General features: G+C 46.0%; 1 protein-coding gene across 5 annotated transcripts in view; it reads left to right on the forward strand.

Annotated features, from left to right (window-relative positions):
- DAB1 (DAB adaptor protein 1) overlaps nt 1–26,918 on the forward strand; it is a gene marked incomplete at both ends in the record, with an annotated part of 275,176 nt that overhangs the window by 203,276 nt on the left and 44,982 nt on the right. For 3 of the 5 annotated variants that reach the window (XM_082832330.1, XM_082832328.1, XM_082832331.1), the window contains 5 exons: nt 2,661–2,792; nt 3,418–3,537; nt 4,015–4,053; nt 5,629–5,694; nt 12,994–13,053. In XM_082832330.1, the coding sequence (XP_082688456.1) occupies nt 2,661–2,792; nt 3,418–3,537; nt 4,015–4,053; nt 5,629–5,694; nt 12,994–13,053 (417 nt within the window). The remainder of the gene's footprint in view (nt 1–2,660; nt 2,793–3,417; nt 3,538–4,014; nt 4,054–5,628; nt 5,695–12,993; nt 13,054–26,918) is intronic. The other 2 variants (XM_082832329.1, XM_082832332.1) reach the window with 1 other exon arrangement.

A 26,918-nucleotide genomic window follows, 5' to 3' on the forward strand; every position in this document is an offset into this window, starting at 1 on the left:
ACTTCACACACACACACGGCCACACTTCGCGAGGCAACTTTAGATATCATCAGGCTCTAAAAATGTTTTGATTTTAAAACACTTAATGAGCATTCCCAGATAAATTAAAACATCTCCATCTGCCGTCTTGCCTAGTAGGTGATATTTTACCATTGCACAATCATCTCCAAATCTAATTCCACCAGGAAGACGTGTGATTGTGGTTTAATTTTAGAGCAATATTCCACTTGGCAATCGATAAGTACTGTCGTCAAACTTTGATTCAATAGAAGATGTGGATAACATTTACCGTATTATGCAGAGAAAGAGATACTTGCAGGAAAGGGAGAGAAGGAGGATGCCTTTGTCTCCCGCTTTCCCTCCTGTATACCATTCGAGCTCACAAAAGCCTCTAAATCAATACCCCCACGTTTCGTGAATATAAATCTCATCGATTTTACATCATTAACACCATGAAAAAGCTACTGCTCTCTGAGGAGTTTTTCTCTGCTAGCTAAATATGCTCTCTTAATAAAACAGGAACAAATGGATCTTGATCATTTTACTAACAAATACTTCCTTCTTCACCAACTTTGTGTGAAAATCCACTAGAATTATACAGTTGTCTTATGGCCACTTGAGGGGCTAGGGTGACCGGGCAGTGATACCACCCTCCAAGCATGATGTCCAGTAGACACTGGGCAACCTGGACAGGCTTGAAGCCACCTGGAGAGTCCCAAGAGTAGTAAAGAGATGAGTGAATGGCCAGACTCTGGAAGGGAAAGGTGCAGCAGCAAATTCTACTGTAGAAATGATTCCTAAGGTCAGAAGCCTGGAAAGATGGCAACAGGCTGGGGAATGGACATTTTGGAAGGTCAGGGCCAATAATTCAGAACCAAGGCAGTGGCCTTCATGAGAGGCAGGTGCCCACTGTCCTGAGAGGCTGGCTGTGTGATGTGAGGTCCAAATGGCTAAAGGATCCGGGGAGATGGAAAGAGACCTGGGAGAAAATGTACTCCAGTTGTTCCCAACATTTTCATAACCAGATTCTCCTTGTGTTACATTTCTCCTTCCCTCTACAAACTTAGTAATGTGGGAAACTTTGTTCACCACAAAAAAAGCATTTATAATCATTCACTTTCCTATTTGCATTATTTGAATCCATCACTAATTGCCGAAGAGAATCTGCTCCAAGATGAGCTAAGGATAGCCGGTATACAGTAGCCAGATACGGAGCTAAGGAGCACAACAGTAGCCGGATAAGGTTCTAGATAAACTTGGCGCTTTCATTTGCGTGCACAGTGAAAGGTGTCATCTTATGAGGGATAATTATACATTTCTGTTTAGCTTTTTGAAATGTTGAAAATTGCCTGGTACCTCTTTTTATTACTTTTAATGACCCCAGTAGATCCAGAGCTTTGGGTTAGGAGCCATGGATCTGGTTCAGAGTTCTTCTTTAATAGAGGAATACACGGAGATCCAGAGAGGTACAGTGAGTGCCTTGTGTTCGCATATAGTGGCTAGAATGCAAGCTTCTTAACACCCCGGATAATGAAAAGGTCCTTTGTAAGGACTTGAAGCACATCGTACAATGCACAGATACATACAGAGGACTGTTTAATGAGGATTGCCTTAGGAACATTTAATATAGAACAATGGCCGTAAAGATCACCATCACTTAACAGGATGGTGAGTATTATTTGTTGAAGTTTAGATAATAAAGGCAGGAAGGTCAATATCAAAAGCTTTTTGAATTACTGATCAGCAATCCCAATTTACTTTAGTTCAACAACTGTGGGTCAGGCGCAGTGCAAGGTATTAGGATGGCAAAGGTGAAGAAGACAGAGGCTGGTGGGGAAGACTGGGATTTAGGCAAATGTATCAGAGAAGGAAGATCTACGAAAGCAGGAGCCAGGGTAGCTGTGTGTGAGGAATCCATCAGGAGTTTCAATATCGCTATAGACTAAAGCTCTAGGGAAACAGAAGTGGGAGGAATCACATCTGCAGGGAAAGGGAAGGCAAGCCTTGATCAGGGGGTTTCACAGAGGTGGGGCTATTTCAAATAGGCTTTGCAAGAGGAATAGGATTCAGGCAGGTGGATAAAAGAACAGGCATTGCGGACATGAGGACCAACCCATGAAAAGCCTCAGAGGTGTGGTGAACTTGGGCAAAACAAAGAAGGGTGTTTGATCCTCAAGTCCCTCTATCGCCACCTCTTGGAAAATGGTTATAACCACGCACATCTGTGGTTCTCTGAATGTGAAGGGCACCCCCTGTCATTGTGCAATGTACAGCTTCCAGCAGGGCAAGCAGAGGCCCTGGATACTTAAATGTACTAAATATCAATCCAGAACTTAGACTGGGCTGCATCATGAAGAAAGATGTGGCAGGAACCTACACCACTGAGTGAGGCTGACCGGTCCTGGCGAGCAGAAAAAAGAGCCAGATGCTCTTTCAGCATCTGAACAATCCTGTTTATCTCTCTGGTCACAGCACCAAGACCACGGAAGGAAGCCTCCATTTCTCAAGGGCAGGCACAGCTCTCCTTCCTTCCATCTGGACCAAACAGCTTTTCCAGAGCCCTCCGGGCTTGTTCACATGTAGCAGAAACACATCTCTTATTGATCAACAGCTCGGAGGGCAAGTCCCCTGAAATAGGCTCTTCTTTTTGTTTTCCATAGGCCCTTCAGCAGCATCATGCTGTTCACGAAATTTCCTACATCGCCAAGGACATCACAGATCACCGGGCCTTCGGATACGTTTGTGGGAAGGAAGGGAATCACAGATTTGTGGCCATAAAAACAGCCCAGGCGGTGAGTATCCCAGTCCGAAGAGGACGCCTTTCCTTGTACCTTTCCTGGGACAGCACAGCCACACTGTTGGTCTTCGGAGGCCCACTGTGCCGTATGACTCAGCGATGCTGACGCTCAGCTTCCCATCTAGAAAGGATGAACAGCCTCGGAGCAAAGACGCATGCTCACGCCCATCCGGTTGTGTTGTTGTTGTTTTTCCTAATGGGTATTTCGTAATGACTAACTGTTTTCCTTTCTGCTTAAGGTGGACGGAGGCACACTATACCAATAAGTTTCCTTGTGTTCATAGCCTCATTTACAAAGAAAATAAGAAGAAACAAATAGCTGTTTTGCATAAGGCCTACCCTAACTTTATCGAATTTGAAATTACTAATAAATAAAAGCAGTGCCTTTTATGCTTATGATTGTTATGAATTTGCAAATATAATTAGTTGAAGAAATGAACTTTAGCTTAGATGCAATTTTGCTAAACCAATGTAACAAGGTAGAATTAATTAAAGACGGAATGCTTGCAGTTTAATAGAAAAAGGAAGGGCTGCGGGTTGTAGCCAGCAAAAACAAAAATTGGTCGCTGCAGCTTAGTAACCACCCTTTTATTAACGTGCTTTACCACCTTTTACTCCAGGCTGAACCCGTTATTCTGGACTTGAGAGATCTCTTTCAACTTATTTATGAATTGAAGCAAAGAGAAGAATTGGAAAAAAAGGCACAAAAGGACAAGCAATGCGAACAAGCTGTGTATCAGGTATACCTGTGAATTTATCCTGAGACAACAGGGGCGTAAAATAAACAGATGTGAAAACTGACAGTCAAGGCTTCTCCTCCTGCTGCCAAGTAGAAATAAACAAAGATGAAAGGTCCCCGTGTAAATGACTGAAAGCAAAGCCACTAGACGTGAGCGCTTATTCACTGAGATTCTAGACGTGTTGGAGAAAGTGAAGTCTTGAAACCAGGGGAAGATTTCAGGGGAGGAGACCTAAGGAAACCCAACTGCGTTTGCTGTTGTTAGCAGTGGGTGGGATCAGATTTGGAGATGATTGTGCAATGGTAAAATATCACCGGGGTTTTCATTTTTTTTCTGCCTGTTTTCTGCCTTAATGACCCGCCAGCCTCTCCTACCCAGAGCTGGTTTCTTCACTGTCCTGTAATTTCTGAATACCGTCTCACATCTCTCGCTTTATGTCCTCTGCTTTGCATCCTCCCTTCCCTCACTCTGCGGTAGACAATTCTGGAAGAGGATGTTGAAGATCCTGTATACCAGGTAATTTCTGAAACGAGTTGGGGTCGCGGGTCAGGAATGGCCAGGCCTGTGGTGTAGACATTTTATCAGAGACCTGAAGGATCCGCTGGCTGCAGAGCCTGGAGGGGGACCAAGATTATTTCTGAGGGTGAGGGCTGCCACCCCCTCCAGGAGCGAATTTCCATAAAAACTAACAGAAATTTGGCCGGCATCAATAGCATGGGATTTGGAAATAGACTTCTCCCTTCTTGCCCTGCCTCAGCCCTCTCCACAATCTGTAGAAGTTTGATCCCAGAGCTGAATGCTTGCAAGAGTCTCCTGAATATTCCGAGTTCATTAGAGAGACTCTGAATAATGAGGTGGCTTCAGTGAGTTAAGAACCAGAGATGGGGACTGACATTTTGGCGACATTTGAACACAAACCCGAAGGACGGTTTGCGAGCTTGAGAAAGGCTGTGAGGAGAAGTCCCTCGGGCCCCCGACTGGCTAGGCTGCCCCCTGACTCCCTGGCTCATGGCACAGGGGCTGTGAGTGGGGGAAGGGAGATCCCAGAGACATGCCTGCCCGTAGCTTTCTCTGTGCTCTCTTCAAGGTTGCAGCCTAAGTGTGGGTAGAGATGGCCTCTCTTGGGTTCAAGGATATGCTCTGCTTAAACAGATGCAGAAGAGGAGGCCTCTCCCACTCTGTGCTTATTCTCAAGGAGAGAACAAAGCCAAACATTTGACTTGTGGGACATAAAAGACAATCTGAAACTTACATTTCTAACTGGGACACGCATGGGTTATGTGTGTGTGTGTCACACATGCATTCTATATAAATGCAGAGTTTCACCCAGAGAGCTGCTACTGCTATGACAAAAAGAAAATAATATGGATAAAAGAGTAATAGAGTCCGAATAACTTGAAGGAGAAGAAGTATCTGACATAGATGGCAAACAAAAGTCAGAGGTGCACCGGACGGCAGGCCTTGCTTTAGAATGCCAGAGGCGTGGATTTGTCTATAATATGAGCTCAGCCCCTGGTTCGTGGGCTGGGAGAGCGACGAGCATTGCCCCTTTTGAAATGGCCCAGTCCCTTAGAGTCTGAAACATGTACGTGGAAAAGTTGATTTCGGTATTTAAAACTGAGAATGTAAAGTAAAGTGATATTTATGAGATGAGGGAGTTTGGGGCTTCTGAGCAGTCAGAATTGGCATATGACCCTGGACCTTGGGGAGCAAAAGGGAGAGACCACTGTAACCCAGGGCTTGCAAAGTTGGGATCCCAGGAGATATCACTCCCACTCAGCAGTGCCAGCACACGCAGACACTGCCGAGATAAATGCCACTGAATGAAGAGGTTATATCCCCAGAGAGGTCTGCAGAGGGCTTATGCAGGCATGGCTAAAGGGCTGACCATTGGACACAGTTTTCCTTAGAAGAGGCAGGAATGTGTCAGGCCATTGGGAATGTCAGTAATTCAGTTGTCTCTTTAAGGTGTTTTCTCCTGTGCCTGTGTCTTTAATGCTCACTGCGATTTATATCCTGAATTCCAAATGCTTTTTTTTTCTCCTCTTTCATTTTCCCCTCTGACTTTTCCTCTCTGGCCGTTCGTCATAGTACATTGTGTTTGAGGCTGGACACGAGCCAATCCGTGATCCCGAAATGGAAGAAAACATTTATCAGGTATAAAACCACTTTCCTCTCCTGCCTTTGCACCACCACCAGTAAGTGCACAGAAGGGGCTGAACAGCCACGGGCTCTCTCCTCACTCACACGCTCCACGTTGCTCTTCTCGTCATTCTGGGCTTGTTAAAATACCTTCACGTGAATTGGTTCCCACTTCCCTGCCATTTACCAGTAGTTTTCATGCCTGATTGTAGACGTGGTTAATGGCCAACTGGGTACAGTGTTTTAATTTTTAATGGAGCTTAACTATTTTCAGTTGACTCAGAAATCAAACATTCCATTTTACTAAAGCAATCCACGGGAGGGTTGTTGTCCGGAATATAATAGGGTCCTTCATTTCTCAAAAGAATGTGCTGTTGAATTTCTTTAAAAAGTCAACTGTACTACTGAAAATGAAGACCAAATTCAAAAATGCTATTTGGAGAAAACACTGGGAATATTAACTGAATAAAAGAAAGTCTAGCTAAAGTTTTACCCCTTCTGAAGCGAAGGTAAAGTAATATTCTTAAATGTCTGCTTATGTGAAGAACCCTGAACACACGTTTTTTTAATTTTATTGGAGTATAATTGATTCACAATGTTGTGTTAATTTCTACTGTACAGCAAGATGATTCAATTATACATATATATACTTTCTTTTTCATATTCTTTTCCATTATGGTTTATCACAGGATATTGAATATAGTTCCCTGTGCTATACAGTAGGACCTTGTTTATCCATTTTCTGTATAATAGTTTGCATCTGCTAACCCCAAACTCCCCATCCTTCCCTCCCCCAACTCCCTTCCTTTGGCAACCACAAGTCTGCTGAACACACTTTTGACCTCGTTAATTCTCCTAAATATACTATAAAATAGGTATTTTAATCCCACTTTCTCGGGGGAAACTGAGGCTCAGAGATGTTGAGTAGCTTCCTCAGGGCTGTACAGCTGTTTAGAGCCGGGATCAAACCCAGGCAGGTGTGTGAAGGCGGGACTCACGCTGCTTCCCCTCTGCTTTTCCATCAAAGAGTCTGAGTAACTACAGCACAGGGCACACCAAACAAGTATGACAACCTCCAGTTTCACTAATTAGAATTTTAGTCCTAATTTGAAATAAAAACATTACAGAAGCAGGAAAATTGTTAATGTATTTAAATAAGTGATTTTAATTTCCTTAATTTACTTAGTTGTGTGGTCTCTTATTCTGCCTTGGGCATGCATTACTTACGTAACAAAAGTAAAACAGATTTTCAATTTCCATCAAATGCACAGAATTCTAAATGACCAAAATATAATGTTAGCTCTACCGACAACTTGGATTAACCAGCCCTATGGAGTAATAATCTATTTCTATCCGCTGGATCCGTCTGGGTTGGATTCAAGTGTGAGGCTGCGCTTTGCGTCTTTGTTTAAAATCATTGCTTACGAAGTTTCTATCTTTAAACAGAAAAGTTGCATGTCTGTCCTCAATGTCAGATTTTAAGGTACAACCTTGCAGTGTCTCAGTATTGTTACTGAACCAAACTTGGATCCGCTCACCGACGCAGTAAAGACAATCTGCTGACACCAGGTTGTGGTGAAGGAAAGTGCCGAGTTTATTGCGGGACACCAAGCACGGAGTCCAGGGCAGCTGGTGCTCAAAACACCTGAACTTCCCAATGGGTTTCAGGAAAGCACTTTTAAAGGCCAGGTGAGGGAGGGGAGTGGTGGGGATGTGATCAGCTCGTGCACAATTCTCTGATTGATTAATCGTGTGGTAACAAGGTGGTGTCACAGTATCAATCCTTAGGCATCAGTGGGTCTCGGGGCTACATGTTCATGGTCATCAAGTAGTTAATTTCTTCAATTTGGTGGAGGTTTTAGCATCTGCAAAACAGCTCAGGAGATGTATATCAGATCCTATTATCTAGGTACTTTCAGAGGATATGGGGGAGGAGTCTGTCCAGGGAAGACCCTACAGGGTCCTGCTCAGTTACAGTATGAGGCCAGAGGAAACCACTAACCAGTCGTCCTATGAAGAGGGATCACCTTTGAAAATAAAATTAGGCTTTTCAGTGTAAGAGGTTCGTGATTTCAGAGTTAGCTACAGTTGGCAGGGCTCCCATTGTGCCCTGCGGGGGACTCTGCGGGGGCAGCCTAGTGTACTGGGAAGAACCGGTTTCAGCAAGCAGGGAACTGGGGTATAGTTCTGGCTCTGTCACCAACTACATTTGGCTGAGGGGTAATGGGCAAGACACTTGCCCTCTCTGCGACTCAGTTTCCCCAATGATAAAATAGGGGAATAACTTCTCCCTAAATCACATGTTGGCACGAGAATGAAACAAGATCACGTGGAGACTGTAAAGAAGAGGCTTCATCCCGGTCACACACTGAATCCACAGCAATGAAGCCACCTTTTCAATTCCTGTCTTTCTCTGGGCCTCAGTTTACTCATCTGTAAAATGAGCAGATAAGACTGAAGCGTCTCTCGGGCATGGCCCTTTTCTGTTCTTTGCAACTAGTGCTTCATCATAGGACTGTTAGAGGAGATGCTGGCTTGCTTTACAGAGCAACAAGACTCTTGGAAATGGGGTGGGGGGGGTTGGTAACAATTATAGAGCCAGGTCCCTGTGAATGGGCGCTTACATGCAGTATCTTATTATGTCTCACAACAGCCCCAAGTCCCTTATATCATTATTTCCACTTTACAGATGAGGAAAGTGAGCCTGGCAAAGGTAAGGTATCTTGCCCAGGGTCACAGAGCTAGCAAGAGGTAGGAGCCCCCACTCGTAGCCAGGTCTCTCTGACCTCTGTACACAAAATAAATCCAAGGCTCTTTGCAGCTTAGAATGTCTTTGATGCTGAGTTTTACAAGTAGATTCTGTGTAGGTTTCAAGTCACTATCTAAAAATCGCACTTGTTTTAACGGTTCTGATGCCCAGGATCTTCCCATCTGTCCATCATTAATACGAAGGTACCAGTCCGCTGGGCCTCAGTTTGCTTAACAAGAGATAAGCTCTTGGGCCTAAAGGTAAGGCTGGGCTCTTAGGGAGCTGCTATCGGGAGCCTCGGGGTTTTGTTAGGGCCTACAAGTGTTCCATATCTATGCCTCCTGAGTAGATTGCAATGTTTCTTATACTTCAGCTTGATCAGGGTAGCCTCAGATTTGATTTTATTTATCCTCTGTTTTCGGGAATGAGGGCCTAAGTTTTTAACTGTTCTGTGGCCTCAGGTGAGGTACCTCACTTTTGTATCTCAATTTCCTGGGCTACCAAATAGGGGTACTGTATTCTCTGCTTCTAGAAGTGGTGTGAAGATGTCAAGCAACCAGGACAGCACTTGGTACATAGTAGGTTCTGTGTACATGTCAGTTCCTTTTACTTCCTAATGCCATCAGTATCAGATGCTGCTCAAGACGTCTTCTGATGATGTATTAAGTGAAGTAGAACATGACTCGCTCGCCTCGTCTTGCCAGAGAGCCCCGCGGAAAGCTGCAGCCTGCCTTGACTTTGCTATCTGTCACTCCAACACAAGGGAGGGAAGGACCCTTGAGTAGATGCCACCTCTCTTTGGGGCTCAGTAGTGCCATTCTCCAAACCGGATTAATAATAATAACTGTGTTCTATTTGCATGCCTCAGAAAAAAGTATCAGTTGTCTTTTGAAAACAGCACAGAGCCTCACGGTACAGAGCGTTTTTACCCGTCACCCTTCCAGTAACTCCGTGAGATGAGAACAGTTGTGATGACTATCATTTTAAATGTAAGAAATTCAAGTCCTTCATACTTAAGTGATGGGCCCAAGGCCAGAGCCTCTGATTCTAAACCCAGCGTTCTTTCATACGTTAACAAGCTTCCAGCCTAAGCGAAATCACAGCTCACCAAGGGCACATTGTCCAAGTTTGTTCATTCAAAAATCATTTTTAATCACCCAAGATGTCACATACTGTTATTTTAAAATGGTATGTCTCTAATCCTGTGTCACCCAGCTCTTAACCTGTCTCTCCATCCTGTTAATATGTTGCTGCACTAAAAGTGTCTTCTGTATGGATGGTCCTTAATGTATAGCTTTTAGACTAATTTCATTCGTTCATTCAAAAAGTAATTATGTATGGAGCACCTAGCCTGTGCCAGGCACATGAGGATGTAATAGCAGCCACAGCCAGGTCCCCACCTTCAAGGCGATTGTAGGTAACTCCTTGGGTACTCATGACAACCAGATGAGGAAACTGAGGTTCAGAGAGCAAAGTGACCTCTCCAGGGTCACACAGCCTGTGGCAGAGCCAGGATTAGGAACCAGACCTCCTGCCTCCTTTTGGTCCAGAACTGTTATCACTCTGCACACCATCATGTTACTGAAATGGTCTACAGACGGGATGGACCAGCCGGGGGAGATGAGAATCAGGACCCAGGCACTTTCTGGCCTTCATCCTTTTAGCGCTTCTTCTAGTGTTCTGTCCTCAGCACACGTGTGGTAAATGTTTGATGCTTAGAAGTTTCTTGTTTAAACTCCATTTACAGATGGGGAAACAAGGATAATAATATAACCGCCCTGCCCTCGGCAAGCTTATAGATCAGTCGGAATTCAGAGTGACCAGGAAGCTGCAATGTGGTTTGACAGCTCCTTTATAAGATAAAGCACATTTTACACCCTCCTTCAATAGCCTGATGACTTTCCCATCTCCCCCCAGCAAGTCAAGGAGCGCCGATAAATCAGGGGCCGTATTCATCTTGTTCGCCACCATTGTCCTGGGTAAAGCACAGTGCCTGACACTTAATAGGTTCTTGGTAACTTATTTCTTAATGAAGGGATGCACCAGAGGTTACAAGAGTACAGAGGAAGGCTCAAATCAGTCCTAGAGAGTCAGACAAGTCTCCCAAGAAGATGTCCCGGCAGAAATAAATCTTAAAGGAAAAACAGGCAGATTGGTATCTCACCCATGGGACAACCAAGCAGAAAAGCTTTTTTCAATTATGCACAGTTAGGGTTTCGCCATCCCACTGCTTCTCCTCCATTTGCAGGCATAATTGAGAGTCAGCTGTGGTTCAACTTGCTAAGTGCCCATAGTGAGCAGTGAATTACAGGGAATAGAAAAACACTGTTTGTTTTGCTCAGGCAGGGGTGAGCTAGTAAAAAATAAAAGTGAGGGCTGGTAATTTATTGGCCCTCGTTAACAAGGACTCTGTAGGCATTCTTAGAGTATTCCTTTTAGACAGAGCTCACTTATCAGGAGCAAAGAGATTACATTTTTCATGGACTACCAGCAAAGTAAGGTTTGCAGAAGTGGCTCTGAAAGTACATCTTTTGCGCAGCCATGCTCACTCAGAGTCATGTTTTTCACAAGAATGTGCACGAGCTTCTGGGAGTGTAGGATGTGAAGTCAGAGGACAAGAGGCACCTGAAACTGCTGTGGGAATGGTGGGGACAGGGGTGGGCTGCAGCTGTATGTGCTGTAGCAGTTCAAAGGCAGACCGCCCAGGCTTAAGCTTCTGGCTCTCCGTTCACGGACTGAGGGACCCCCTCCAGGGCTCCTTTTCCTCTTCTGCAGCATGGGGACAATTGTCATCCTCACCTGATAAGACTGAGAATGAGAATGTATGTAAACACAAATGTCTAGCGTGATGCCTGGCACACAGAAAGTACCCGAGCAGTGTTAGCTCATACTGTTAGCGATAAATGTCTTGTTCCGTAGCCAGAATGAGCTACATTTGAATCTGATCACTTACCACCTTTGAAGCTTTGGGCAAATTTCCCGAACAACTCTGAGCCTCACTCTCTACTACGTAAAGTGGAGATTATAATAACAACTTCTTAGGGTTATTGTAAGGATTTTAAGGTAAATGAGAGTGAAAATGACAAAGGGACTCAAGGAATAAGCTCAAATTCTTACTTACCTTAAGAAGAATGGTGTGGTTAGCTGGTCCCAGCCTAAAAGATACTTTGTCTTTTTCTTCACTATTCTCTACAATTCTCAATGGTACACTTACCCAGCAGACACCTACCGAATGCCTACTGGCTGTTAGGCACTGTGCTTGCTTTTAAGGGGCTCTCTGTCTGATGGAAAGAAAGACAGGTTATCAGACATTTAGAAAACCACTGCTGGCTGTTACCTCCCATGGAGGTTTGCGTTAAGCTTCGCTAGTTGCTGAGGATGAACTAGTGATTGCTTTCCAACTGGAATGTTTCAGAGCAAGGCCCCTGATTGACTGATTTGAAAAGTATCTCACGCATCCACAGTTATTCATATGTATTTAGATACATATTTACATAATGTATCAATGGTAAAAGAAATGATCATTCGAACACTTTACAGTATGATGGTACCTAAGAGTTTTTGATTATTTACTCTCTTTTCTCTTGGATCCTCTCAGTAACCTGAGCGAGTAGCAGAGTCAGTAGCTCCAGTTTATAATAGTGAAGCTCAGAGGAGCTAAGTGACCTGCTTGGGGCTTGATAGTTACCACGTGGCCCAATAAGACCAGATGGATGAGGAAGAGAAGAGAGGGAGGGAAGAAGTTACAGATAAGCGTTAAAAGCCATCAGAGGGCTTCCCTGGTAGCGGGAGTAGAGTCCGCCTGCCGATGCAGAGGACACGGGTTCGTGCCCCGGTATGGGAAGATCCCACATGCCGCGGAGTGGCTGGGCCCGTGAGCCATGGCCGCTGAGCCTGCGCGTCCGGAGCCTGTGCTCTGCAACGGGAGAGGCCACAGCAGTGAGAGGCCCGCGTACCGCAAAAAAAAAAAAAAAAAAAAACCACCATCAGTGATTTTCTGGATTCTCGCTCACGCTTTTCCTGCCATTGATGGGCCCTTTTCTTGAGCAGAAACCTTTGGTGATTATCAGATGGTTTGTACATGATCCCAACAGAAGCTGTACTTTGTCCTAGGACCTTGATATTTACTGTATTTTAAATACCCTGCATCTCAAATCAGCATGGACTAGTTCAAGCTCCACTGCAAACTGTTTTTAATCACTTTAGGCAACTCCTCGCACCTCCCTGGGCCTCATTTTTGTCTTCGGTGAGATGAGGATTATTTTTTCCACCCCGTGATCTCTGAGGTCTCTGCATTTTGCCTCCTATGCTGTGGTTCTGTGAGGAGCCCCATGGCAGACCCTTGTAGAATGATTCACATCCCCCCTCTCGTCCTCCAGTTTTCCTGAGAGAAGGAACCTCACCCACAGCTTTCATGATCCCAGCAGCCCCTTCTTTTGGAAGTTGGGCCCCTCAGGGGCTGCGCTCACACATACTTAGCCGTTGGAGGGGAAGCCTGGTTGCTTGGTTCTTGGAAAGCGTAGCACCAGAGTGTTTTGACTGTGTCACGTTTGCTTTTTCCATAGGTTCCCACCAGCCAAAAGAAGGAAGGTGTTTATGATGTGCCAAAAAGTCAACCTGTAAGTGTAAGTATATCTCCTCCCTTCTGCTGGGTTCCCATGACCGGCTTTATGTTGACGCTATCTATGTCTGCAGTCCGAGGAAGGGAGCCGCCCTTCTGGGTACGTGTCCCAACCTGTATGGCTTTGCTGGGGAGCTCCTCAGTGGGTCAGGGGGAAGGGGGCATGAGGCGGAAATGATGGGGTCAAGGAGGGGGTGCCGGTCTGCATGAAGGTCTGGCCCCATGAGTGGAAATGAGTTGAATCATGCAAACTACTGTGTCCAAGGGATTCAGAGTCTCAGGTGTTTTATGGAAAAAGTCTCCAGCCAGAGACTTCATTATACCTGGTCAAGCAGGGGACAGTTCTTGGTTCTAGGAAGAGAGTTGTCCACCCAGTTTGAAAGTGGTCGAGAAGCTTCAGAGGGTCAGAGGGAGGGCTGGCCAAAGCCTTTGGAGTGTATAAGGGTCCAGCCAGTGGGCAGCACACTGTAGCAGGTATCGTGGGCTCGCAGAGAACCCAGAGAGCCCACTATATATCTGGACCCCATCTGCTAGTGGGACTCCTGAAAATCTGAGACACAAAGGAAAATCCTCAGCTCTGTGCCACTGCTGGGCTCGGAACCATATTTAAGGCCTTCAGCTGGCAGTCAGAAGGCACCCTCCACATAATCCAGGCAGCCCTGGGGAGCCAGTGCAGACTCTTGAGCAGGGGGCCATGTGACTTTGCCACAGCTTATGTAAGAAGAACTGGGGCGTTTAGTCACTGTTGATCTCATTCAACAATGAGCGGAAAGAGCATGGGCTTTGAAGTCATGCTGACCCTCAAGAATCCCAGCTCTGGTCCTAACAGAGCTGTTACGAAGCTAAGTGACCTTATCTGGACCATTGTTATCAGTTGTGGACCCCATACTGTGAGAGACATAAAGACAATCCCACATGTTTCAAGATGAGATTAATAATAACGTTTGAAACCCCATCCCATGAGGGGCAGCTAAAGGGCCTGGAGAAAGGAAACCATAAATATGGAGATGGGCATCCACAGGGCCGTTAAATGGAAGGGGGATTATACTGCTCTGTACCAGCCAACTCTTGGAACCGAGACCAGTAGGTGGCACTACGAGAAAGCCAGCTCGAGCTCCGAGTGAGGGTGACCTGCTGACAGTGAGAGCTGCTCAAGGGTGGAACTCTGGCACCCAAGGGAGTGAGCTCCCTGTCACTGGAGCTATACTCGCAGAGCCTTGGAGACCACCTGTCAGAAAGATTATGGGGCGGAGGCAGGGAGCAGGGATTCAAACATTGAATGGCTGGAGGGGCAAGACGAGCCTTTGCTGCGCCTTCCTGATTCGAGCTTCTGGATTCCCCCAGTTGGGAGTCTTTCTGGTCCCTTCTTACCCTCCCCTGCCCCTGCTCCCCTTGTTCCTAGTGAACTTTCTTTCGGATCCACGTCCATTTCTCTGCCCCACTCTGCCAATACCTTGAAACCACCATATCCCACCTAAATACTGCTTCCAAAACCCCAATGCACATTAGTTTTACTGAAGAGACAGGTCTGAATACCAGCCCTTAAAAAACCCCGAGCCTGGAAACGGAGTGGGAGGCATGCGGCGTGGTGCCGCGCAGGGAAAGAGCAGTTTTTCTCCCCGAGCCCTTGGCGTTTAATCAAGCCTCCGTGTCGCGGAGACACCGGTCTGCGCTTCGAGTTTCAGTTAGGTCCAGCCCCTGTCACACAGCTCCCTCCAATTCACTGTGTGCCTAAATCGCCTCACTTGCCCCTAACAGGCTTAGATACAGGAGGAAACATGCTCCCTTTGCCGCCTTGGTTTTGCGAAGTTATTAACCCGTCTGGCCACACCACCTCCATGCTTAATAGCTCCGAAAAAAACCACAAAAGACTCGAGACTCCTCAGCCCGACGTACCCGGCACTCGGGTCCCAGCCTCTCTGTATCTCTGACCTGCCCTCTCCTGGTCCAGCTCGATGGAACTCTACAGTTTCCTGGGGGAGTCACGCCTTCCCCCAACATCCTAGCTTAGTGTCAAGCATTGTGTTTTGGGCAGACTTTCTCATTCTTCCAGGAATACCTCTGACCACACAGTGTTGGAATTCTTCTTCTTCCTCATTCCTTCCAGGAGCTTCCTGAGGTCCTTGTGTTACCAGGAGCAAGCCCGGGTCTGGTTCACAGCTGCTCTAGGAATAGTATATATTTATTATATATAATCATATATAATAAATATATGAATGACTCTACCCCGTAGAAGGAATTTATGATCATCCCTGCTACTTTTTTTAATGGGAATTCCATTATTCTGATTCCAAAATAGTCGTTAACGATACATACCGAGGTTTTGCTTGGAAAATATCGGAGCTGCCTGAATGGCCCGCAGTGGCTCCCAGCCCACTCTTCCATAAAGTCCTAGAACCATCTGATGGTGATGATGGCTTTTCCATGAACTGCCTGAGTATTAATAAAAGCCTGTGAGAGGCAGGAAGTGAAAAGCACAATTTCAAGTTAGATTCAAGGTAGAGGCAGATGGATGCAGCTAGAATCTTAGTTCCTGTTCTTACTGCCTGTGGGACATCTGACAGGTCTCCTTGCCCCTCTGAGTCTCAGTGTTCTCATCTTCCAAAAGGGGTTTTGGAACCTAACTGGCAAGATGATTTGAGGAGATAATAGTCGATGTATTGGAAAGTTTGTCCCACTTGCCTAAACCTCCCAGAGGTGCTTTATACCCCATGTCCCCTGCTGCTCTGACATCTCCCTGTGTTCCAGGTTCCCCCCGGAAGCCCTGCCTCTCTGCTGAGCGTACCTTCCCTAGGATACCTCTGTGCCCCGAAAATCCCTGCCATGTTGTCACTATTTGCTCCCTCACCACCTGCTCCTCACCCAGAAAGACAAACCAAAGACAACCAAAGTAGGCCATGTTAGGCAGCTTCCAGGGAGTTTGGGGCTCCCACAAGTTTCCCACAAGAAGGAAGACTGTCCAATGGCCTGTTGGTCTAGGGACCACCTGGTTTCTTCTTCCTTGGGACGGGTCTGCGTGGAGTCCTAATAAGGGACTCAGCTTGGGGCTGTGGTTGGGGAAAGCCACCAACCAGCCCCAAAAGAAATGGCCACCGGGTCTTCAGAGTCAGATCTGGGTGTGGCTCTCATCCTGGCCACCTACTAAGGGTCCTTGAGTAGATTTTTGCATCTCTAAGCCTTAATGTCCTCATCCGTAAAAAGAAAGTAACGCCTACCTTGTAGCTTTGTTTAGAAGATTAAAGGAAACATTTATGTGGGGATATGGAGTAGATTAAATGCAAACATTTCCATTTGTTGCTCTAACAAGCAGGGTACCAGCCAACAGTTCTCACGGAGCTGGGGATCGCCAAGTATTCTAGGTGATGACACACCTCTGGGAAGCCTTTCTTACCCCAGAGTAATCAGCCCCTCTGGGATACCTCTGTCCTTCTCTTTGCCATGATCATAAAGGATTATTTTCTCTTAATGTATCTATGTGAGCCATTGGACTTCGGGGTTAATGATAGCCCTGTGTAGTTTTTGCCTAAAGACTAAATAGGCTTAAGTATGTGAATCAGCACAGCGCTTGGTGCACTGTAAGGATTCAGTAGCTGTGAGCTATTATTCTATTTGTTTTCCTTACTTTTCTGTGAGCTCCTTGAGGACAGGAATCACTTTTAATCATCACTATCCCTAAGGTAACTCTTCTTGGGATTTCTGATCTCTTTGAGATTTTGCTGGTAGACTCTTTCCCCAGAAAGAAACATGTGTGCACATGTAAATTTTTGTAGTCCTTGAAGCCGACGGGATCCCTTGATCTCAGCTCTAGAACCTCTGTCTAGACCTCTGTCTAGTGGCTCGTCATCACTGTTCCATGGTCAGAGATATCCTCAGTAAGGTGGCAAATTTGATGTATTGGGGATTTCAGAGTTTTAGGGCAGCAGAAGTTAGAATTCACTGTGTTTGTTATAGCGTTCTTACCCACCTCAGTGCACCAACTTATGGGAGCAAAGTTTTGTTTCGATTAGCTGGGCCCCAGGTCTAGGCAGAAAGCCAATTCCATGTCTTCACTCCCTCACATTTACTCATCCCTGTGGTAGTTTTACATCCCCCTTGTCCCATGACCATAAGGTGCTCAGATGTACTGACCCTTCTCTTGTTCTGTTTTCTCAAATAACACGTTAGGATGCTTTTGTTTGCTTATTTTACTTTGCACCTGTAATAGCACCTTCTTCCGGCAGATTTGTCCTTAAGGTCATGCTTTGCTCCCCTCCACCATTTCCTGGGAACTCTAAGCCCAGATACGGATTAATCCCACTCACTCCTAGGAATATACATTTCATCCCTTCCTGGTCCAGGCAGTCAGAAGCTTTGCATGGGGGCTAATCTTTCCTGTATCTTAAATATGTGAGTCTATTTCTATGTCAGGGTCTCTGAAATCCAGTGGCATAAATGCTTGCTGACAGGAGATGTTGGATGGCTAGAGTTAGGAAGGTTTCAGGAAAGAGGGTACAACTTGGGCAAAGCCTTGAAGGATGAGCAGGTTATGAACAGGCAGATGAGGCATGGAAGCACTTCTGGGCAGATCACTGGGGTCCTGGCTCCTGAGTCCATACTGCCTTTACTTAGCATTGCTCAGACCTGGTTAATTTCTCATCCATTTCTCATCAATTTCCCTCTCAAAGACGTTGGGGGAAGACAGGTAGTCTCCCTTTCTGCCAGCTGACTGACCATGCTGTCATGTTCTTTTAGACAAATACCCTGGCCTCTTTGGGAATGTCAAAAAAGCACATTCCTAAGTAGGGAAGAAAGTGTCTGCGTTCATTATTTAGTGCTTTTTGCACTCTGTTAGCCTTTGGACATGATCTAGTTCCACAGCGGGGCATTCACAGGCTGCTGAAGGGCCCATTTCAGACCCTTTTATGCCCCACGGCACTGAACTTGGTTGAGACTTACCGTGAAGGTCACACTGTTTCAACGACACAGGCCTAAATCTTAGTATGACTTATGCCATTTTTGCATGAGAAATACTCTGCGCTTTTCTTCTCCCCTCCGCTTACGCCCTCGTGTAATATTCTTTCAGCTGTAAAAGATCTTTTATCCTCCACCTTTTAAATTGCCCAGTTTAAAAGCCTTTTATGTAGTTGTATTAGGCATAAAAGACTTTCTAATTATTGGTAATAATGAGCCAGTGAATTCTAGCTGAACTTTTTCTGGCCTTCAAAAGAGAGATTCTGAAAAGTTTGGCATGGTGGTAAATAGGAAGGACACAGATTGTCAAATGGATACGTTGACCTCGACATTAATTTCTTTTTGGTGAAACACGGATTCAGAAATTGAAAGGAATGATCAGACCTCCCTGAGGTTCTTTCCTCCCTTTGTCAATCACTTCGACTTCCTGAGACTTTTTTTCGCTGGGCTGCAAAGCGGAACGGATGACCATCCACTACCAACATCTCAGGCCTTTCGGGAGACTCACGCGGCAATGTGAAAGCATTTCCTGTGATAGTGAGGGGTTGCTTTCATGAGACGCTGTGGAAGTAAAGATTGAGGGATGGTATGTACTAGCTGCTTCTGTTTATTTTACGTGCTGTCCTATGATTAAGAGAAAGGCTCAAGTTTAGTGACAAGAGAGGGCAAAACTGGGCTCAAGATGAGAAAGAAATTTCAGGCCATCTGAGCTGATTTTCAGAAGGGACAGCCTCTCAGAGTAGCGAGCTCTATGCCCCTAGGAGTGTTCAAGCAGCAGATAAATGGTTCTATAAGGGAATCCTTGTATTGGAAAGGTGACTACAGTGGTGGACCTCAGAATCATTCATCTCCTCTGGCACTCCATTTGCCCCTATGTACTTAACTCATCGTCTTGCTGCCAGTAGCTCAGCTACCAAGCCGTGTACCCCGCAGGCCCCATTCGTATCTTCATTATTATCACCTGGCTTTAAAGGAGCACACCCTGAAGGGCCCAGCAATAAGTTATGGGCTGGCCCTGTGAAGTTAGTGCCCTGGATGGGAAGAAATTTACCAAGTATTATAATCAAGTCATATCACTGAGCGAGCGTTGGGCACAGAGTAGGTGCTTAAAAAATTGTTCCTCCTTAGTGTCCTTCTAGAGAGCTTGAAATCAGGGCTCTAGATCTGTCTGTATCCTGAAAAGGAGCCAGGCTGGGAGAAACTGGTGAACATCCGGATGATCGGATATGACGCCCAGGCCTCCATTCAGTTTCTTCCTTTGTTTTATGATGCCAGGACAGTAGCCATATGTCCCGTATCTAAAGCTAACGTAGCTGTGGGAAAAAGCAGGCAGACCCCGCTGAGCATCTGCTCTGTGCCACGGACAGCCTAGGCTCTGGTCTCGGCTTCTCTCCTTCAGTAATCACAACCCTGCGAGGAGGTAGCTGTCACTTACACATAAGGAGTCGGAGGCTTCGAGAGGTCACGTAACTTACCCACGATCAGAGTCAGAATTTGAACCCTACGTTGTTTTGACTCAGGCACCCACACAATTTCCACTAAAATATACTGCCTTTAGAATTAAAGAAAATGCAAAGTCCTCCATCTCCTGGTCAGAATCACCTTACCCTCACCTGCTCAGAATTAGTACTCAGGCTTCAGGTCCCATCTCCCATTACTCATTGGTTTTGAGCACTTAGAGCTCCGGAGGCCCAACACTCCCTGCCTGGCCGTGAACACCTCTCAACCTCCAGACTGAATTCTATGAGGGCGTGGCCGTGTCTAAGCCATTCCTGAACCCTCGCTCTGCCTGGCGCACTTTCTTCATCCCGATGTTGAAAAGATATTTTTGAATGTTAAGGAGCACATCTCAATGAAAGCCACCCACCTCCGAAGCTCAGAAAGCTGTCCGTTTTGCCACCCCTTCCCCCAGCCCCCCAAACTCCTTGGTGTTTTTCTACGAGACCCCTGTCCCCCTACAATCAGCATCTGCTTGGTTTTCCTTGCCCTAGATTTATTTCTATTTCTCTGCTGCACATGTAGGAAGAGGCAATCCATTCATGTGAAGAATTTCAAGAATTCTCTGGACAGCTCTTCCCTACACCCCCGTCCCCCATCATTCATGGCAAATAAAATTTCATTCACAATTTAGCGGTTAGTTTTTCCTTTAGTTTGAAATCTGGATCAAGATGTTGCGTAATTGGCTTAAATCTAGTCTGAACATTTGTCAGTTTCACTTCCTCATTAAGTGCCACCTTGTAGGGAAATTATAATGATCACAACACAGTTAACATAGGTGTCACAAGGGAGGATATCATCCCGAAGTGAGGGAAAGGAATCTGAATCTGTGTATTCCCACAAATGAAAGAGAAGCTTGCCTCTTCGGATGTTTCTTGGGGGGACTTTCTTTTAGCTGTACTTAAAAATTTTCCTGGGATAGAATCCTAAATTTCTAGAATCTTAGAGTTAATAGGAACATTAAGAGATGCTATCTAGTTTAGCCTTCCCACCAAAGCAAGAATCAATCCCCCAAGGTTTGTGATAAGTGCAGATGAACATCTCTGACTCTTGGGTTTCAATTCACATACCTGCAGTGACAGACCTTCATTACTTTTGTAATCCCAGCCATCTGATTGCTACAAAGCCCTTTTTTATTTATTTATTTTTTGGAGTTCCTTACAACTTCTATTCACTTATTTATTCATTCACTCATCCATTTAGCAAATATTTACTAAGAGCCTCCTACCTGCCAGACAGTGTGCTATTCCCTAGAGATATAAAGATGAACAAGACCAGCTGCTTAAGAATCTTAATGGTCTCAAGAAGAAGATAGACATATAAAAACAATTACAATCAATATAATCAAGGTTGTGAAAGGCTGTGTCCAAGATGCTATGGGAGCAGAGTGGATGGGGCAGTAAACTTTGCCTGAGTGAGTTTAGTGAGGTCTTCACCCAAGGGATAGAGTTTAGGTGTAATCTTAAAAGATGATGGGAGTTTGGCACTGGAGAACGGGTGGAACAGTATTTAGGAAGAGGGAACCGAATGTTTAAAAGCACTGAAATGTGGAAAAGCCTCATGTATCCCAGGGACTGATGAGCAGTCTGGGATGGCAGGACCACAGGATGCCTTCATGGGAAAGGAGACAAGGATACCAAGGGAAGCCGGCCCCAGGGAGCAAAGGGCCTGAAATGTGGCGCTGAGAAGCTGGGACTTGTTGGGAGATCACCGTTGCTTTCAGGTGGTGGAGTGACACCGTTGGAGTTGTATTTTTCAACGTCACTCTGGTGGCCTGCGGCAGGTGGCTTGGCAGGTGGGGTGGAGACCGTTATGTAGCTAGTGGAGTTACCTATGTGTCTCTGTCGGGAAAACAGAACCCACACCAGGCAATTTAATAAAGGGAAAGAACATGCGGAACTAGTTACCAAGGGGTTAGAAAAGCTGAAAAGCCAAATGGGAAACAGTGGGCCAACCCAGGTGAGTCCCAGTTGGAAGTTACTACTAGAGTGATCCCTAGCACTAAAAGGACAAAGGAGGGCAATGGTGTCGGCAGAGCCCAGGAGCTGGGGCTGCCATCAGGCACTGAGACCACAGAGGGAGCTGCCTGGTGGGAGCCGAGACCATAGTGAAAGGGGCTGTCTGGTGGAAACCATGGAGAGACTCAGCCATTGCAACAATACTGCCCAAAGAGAGCAGGGAAGAAATTCACTGTTTCTCCCTCCCTCCCACCATCCAATTTCTGACCCCTGCCTCCTGTTGGTCAACTTTAAGTGGAGATGGATTGGCAAGGGAGCCTGGGCAATGTAGTTTACAGGGATCAGCCACTGTCATTCAGCACAGAGCAGGGAACGGCAAGGATGGTTCTGAGGGCAAAGCATTGTGGGATAGGCAACTGAGGACCACTGTGGGTGGGTCTGGACTGAGGGTGAGACCCTGCAGACAAGAGAAAGGGGGTAGGGAGGGGAGGCGTGTACATTTGAGTGGATGACAAGCATAAATCTGGAAGGTCTCATGGATGTGGAGCGTTAGACAAACACAAGCTACGTCCAAGGTGGCAAACTGGGTGGTCAGGTAACCAGGTGATCTGAACCAAACTCCCTGTCTCCTCTCCCATAGCTCTGTCATTCACAAACATGCTGTTTTATCACTCTGACTTCTAAGAGTGTTTGTACCTCAGCCCTTCCATTCGCTGTCTTCAGGTTCTTGCCAAAGACAGTAGTAATCCCTCTCATCTTCTCTGTTCTCAGTCCCTGGCTCACGTTGGGGCCGGGTCACATTACCGCCTTGAATGATATCTGGCTTTCTCTCCCAGGGTGGCAAATCAGGGCTCTCATGAATGGAATCAGACAGAGTTGTAGACAGCTCACTGTTAGTCATTCCCGAAACTTGTTTCCCATAGATGTAGATATGGAGGGGTAAGTGTCAGCAGTCGTCTGGTGCTCTGCGTGCTCAGTTGTGTGTTGGCAAAAATCACATCTGGATAAAACAGTGATCACTCCACTCCTCTGCTAAAATACCTACCACTGGTTTCCTGGAAGGGTGGTCTTCAAGCTTTTGATAAAACCCAGAAATCTTTATTCGAATGAAGTGTGCCCGGTAGCCGTCTAGACAAACAGATGAAAGAGGAGATGTGGTTGGAACCCCAAGGCCCATCCGCCTGGAAGCCCCCTCCCCTCCTCTCTCTGAAGGACAGAAGGTTCTAGAAGGGAAGAGATGCAAAGAGGGTAGTGTGAGAACCACTGTCAAAGGAACCCACAGTTAGTTCCGTGGGTGGGAGAAGTTGCGCGGCAGACAGGAGATCCTTCACATGGCTTTCCCAACAAGGCTTTGTTATTCGATGATCAAATTCTGAATGCAGTTCGGGAGTCTGGTCTTTGGGAGGCAGTAACAGCAGAAAGAGCACAAAATGTGAAGTGATTCGGAGCTTTACACTTTTTTTTTTTTTTTGTGGTGCAGGAACGTGCAGTGTTGATTGCACGGAGCCCAGCACGGAATCCAGGCAGCTACTGCTTAAAAGACCTGAACTCCCTGATGGCTTTCGGGGAAAGGTTTTAAAAGACAGGCTGAGGGAGGGAGATCGTGGGGTATGTGATCAGCTGGTGGACGTTCTTCTGATTGGTTGGTGGTGAGGTAATAGGGAGTCAACATCATCAACCTTTTGGTTTCAACTGGTCTGTGGTCTAAGGGCTGTGGGCAGCATACGGTTAACTTCTTCCACCTGGTGGGGGGGGGGGGCGCAGTATCTGCGAAACACAGAGCTTTACACTTCTTAACTGTGTGACTCTAGGCAAGGTGCTTTATCTTTTGGATTCTTCTTAGTGACCAGTTAACAGTGTGGGGAGAGCTATTTCGCTGGGTTCCTGTGAGGATTAAATACAAGGACAGATGTGATCGCGGTCATGTTTGCCCAGAGTAGGTACTCACTACTTGGTAGGCATCATGGGATGACACTTAAAAGTGTGAACCTTGAAGACTGACTACTTAGGCTTGCAAAGTTTCTCCCTCCATTACCAGCTACGTAACCTTGGGTGGGTTACTTAAACTTCGCTGAGCCTCGGTGTGTTCGCTCATAACATGAGGATAATGACTGTTGTACCTACCTCATGGAGTTCTTTTGAGGACTTGAATAAGGTAACGCATGGAAAACATTTAGAACAGCCCCTGACATATAGTAAGTACCCAATAAGTGTTAGCCATAGTTATTATTATGAGCTGTTCTATGAACGAAGGACTGTACCAAGTATTTCAAGAAATATGATGATGAGTGAGACCTGGCTCAACCTCTAGGGTGCTTTTAGTGTCCCTGGGGGCAGTAAGGGGCTGGAGTGCCTTCAGTTCTCCCTGCCCGAGCAGTAATGCCAACAAGATCAAGTTTAACAGGGGAGGGGGCTGAACCTGCAGGGGAGTACCAGGGCTGTGGGGTGAAGATAACAAACAACTGTGACTACCAAATGTTGAGCACCACCAAGCAAGGGCCTGTGGAAGGCACTTAACGCCCTGCGTCAAGACATTTCCAAATAACCCTAAGATGTAGGTCTCTTCTCTACTATAAAGGCTGTTGAAGATAAGAGAAGTGAAATCAGCACAGACAGAAGAGGCATCACTAAGAATCTAATCCAGCTCTCTCTGACCCTGAAGCTAGCGTGACCTAGTTTATCATCCAGACTGGGTCACTTTTGAAATGGAATGGGGGGCGGGTGCTATTAATAATTCCATGAGGACGGTAGGCAGGAATGGAAGTGATCTGAGGCAGACGAGGGTGTGGGTCCGTGCTACCCAAGCACAGTGAACGCTCTTCCCACTGGGTCCAGCTGTCTCTAAGACCGGAACGTAGTGAGAGTTCAAACAGAAGAGAGGCGCTCTCTATGCATTTTGTTCCTGAAACTCTTTGCCAATCACGCTACCTGTGCTAAAGCAAAGATAGTACTGTCCCCAAGATACAGGTGCCCCAGTGCACGCCTGCTCCTTCAGTGGGCATAAATGAAATTCCTTGGAGCTCTGTGACATGCTAAGAAAATGGGATTCAGGGCTATCTGTTAACTGCTGCCGCTATGAGTCTATCCTTATTCCTCTAATACAGATCATTAACATTTACAGAACTTTAACTACAGCAACTCTAACGAGCAGAGCTGTAATATACAGTTTCCCCATAAACATCCATTGAGGCTGACACTCGTTCTCTGCTGGTACGGTAATTCAGCATTTCTGGACAAGTCATCGTGTTGAGGCTCTTTCTTTCTCCCTTAACTGCTGTTATTAGTGGTCACAGAAGAATAATGAACTCCAGTTGTAAAAAAGGAGAAAGTGATATATTAACGATCATGGAGAACAAAAATACATAGATCAGTGACAGTCCCAACCTAAAGCGTAAAAACCTCGTTACAAGAAACAAGTATTTGCAGAGCACTTACTGGGGGCCAGGGAGTGTGTGCATTGCTTGGCAAGCTGTGTCTAGTTCAGTGATTCCCAAAAAGCATATTGCCTAACAGTCATTGGTGACACTTTTAAAAACACAACTTCCTCGGCCCCCACCCCTGTAGATCTGCTTTGGTAAAGCTTGCATATGTTTATATATAATGGGAGATTTACAAAGTTCCCCCACTGGATTCCAACACTCCACTACGTTTATCTAGTTTAGTTAACATGACAACTATTATTTTCTCCATTTTGTGAATGAGAAGATTGAGGTTGGGTTGCTAAGGGGAGACGGAAGTAAAGTCTGATGATGCAGGATGAGGCCCTTGCTTCTCCACTTGTGCATAAAGAACGACTCCATGTTAAGGTGACATTCGTTCTCACTTGTTACACTACCTTTCCCCCTCTCCACCTCTCATTTTTCTACCTATCAGAGAGTCCTGTCAGCGTGTCATCATGTTTCTTTCCAGCAGCTTAGCAGCTGCCTTATCTCCAGTATTACTCCTTCCCACCATTGCGTGCCGTCAACATGGTACTCTGGTTTTCTCCCCCCTTCCTGTATTTGTAATCTGGTAGCCTTGTCTCTTTGTCTGTGTCTAGGCTGTTGTTTCCGCTGTCACCTCGGAAGTCCTAGCCCCCTTACCCCTGTCATCACTGGAGGGATAACACTTGCAGTGTGATTGGGCCGTGGTCCTCCAGAGAGGATGGCCGTGGACTTGGCAGGGACTTGAACTACCCACTGTGGCTGCTCCTTCCAGAACCCTTACGTCTCACCCTCATCGTAAAACACACATTGTCTCACACCTTTTGTTCTCCTCACCCTAGCATAATTCTTAAGAGTACGTACTTCAAAGCTCACCCACTTAGGTGAAAATCTTAGCTCTGCCATTTACTAGCTGTGTGACCTTGGGCAAGTTCATTGACGCTTCTGTGCCTCAGTTCCCTCCTCTGAAAATGAGGATAGCAATAACACCTACATTTTTCATGGTAATTGAATGAGTTATTGTACGAATGCACCTTAGAATAGTGGCTGGTTCATACAGAGGAACTTCCGTCTAAGCATCAGCTATTATGATTATCATCCTGCTTGACCCCTGCTTGGCCAAGAAGGGATGAGGTCTTAATATTACTATTTAGCTCATTCCTTTCTCTTTAGACCAGAATGGACTGTTTGGGGTATGTTCTAGAGACAGAATCAGCATTTCTTCGAATGATAAGGATGTCAGGGTGTGGGAGAGAGAGGGATCAAGAGTAACTTGTACATTGGGGGACTTGATGGACCTAGAAAAACCAGAAATAAGGATCTCAACCACTTGTGACATAAGCAGAGATACTGATTAAATTAAAAAGGTCTTTCATAGGACATAGCAAGGACGCAGGTAAAGAGGGTCTCTGCTTGTGGGATCTGTATGAGATCCCATTGAATATGCCATCCTGTAGCCCTAGCTCCATTGTCTTCAGAGTTGGGGTGTCCAGCACCAGAGAACAAACAGGAAAAAAAGGCAGAGATCAGAGCACAGGTGTCAAAGTGACAAACGTGGTGTTCCCTTGACCCTATAGTAGTTCGCACAAAGTGCCCCTTTTGTTTTAATTTTATAGTTTCTGCAATACTGGAAGGTACCTCCTAGAACTAGCCTCTGGTCACTTATGCATTTTTCTGTTCAAGCATTCTTTCCTTCCTCCTTCCACAGATATGGTCTAGTGTCCATCATATGTCATGCACAGACACAGGGGCTATACAAGTCAGACCAGGTCCCGTCCCTTGCACAGTTCATGGGAGAAGGCTGCCAACAAGCAAGTAAACAGACACGCAGAGCACAAAACCGAAGAGGAAAATGTGACAAGAGCTGGGAGCTGTGACTGTATGTAGGTACATAGAGGAGGTCTCCAGGGACATGACACCTGAGCCAAGATCTGAATTACGAGAAGAAACCAACCAGGTGGAGAGTAGAATCAGGACAGGGAAAGACGAGGGCAAAGGCCTTGAGGCAGGAGTGTTCTAGATAATGGCAAGCAGTTTGGATT

Source organism: Leucopleurus acutus (assembly GCF_964270905.1).
Source record: "Leucopleurus acutus genome assembly, chromosome: 2".
NCBI lineage: Eukaryota > Metazoa > Chordata > Mammalia > Artiodactyla > Delphinidae > Leucopleurus > Leucopleurus acutus.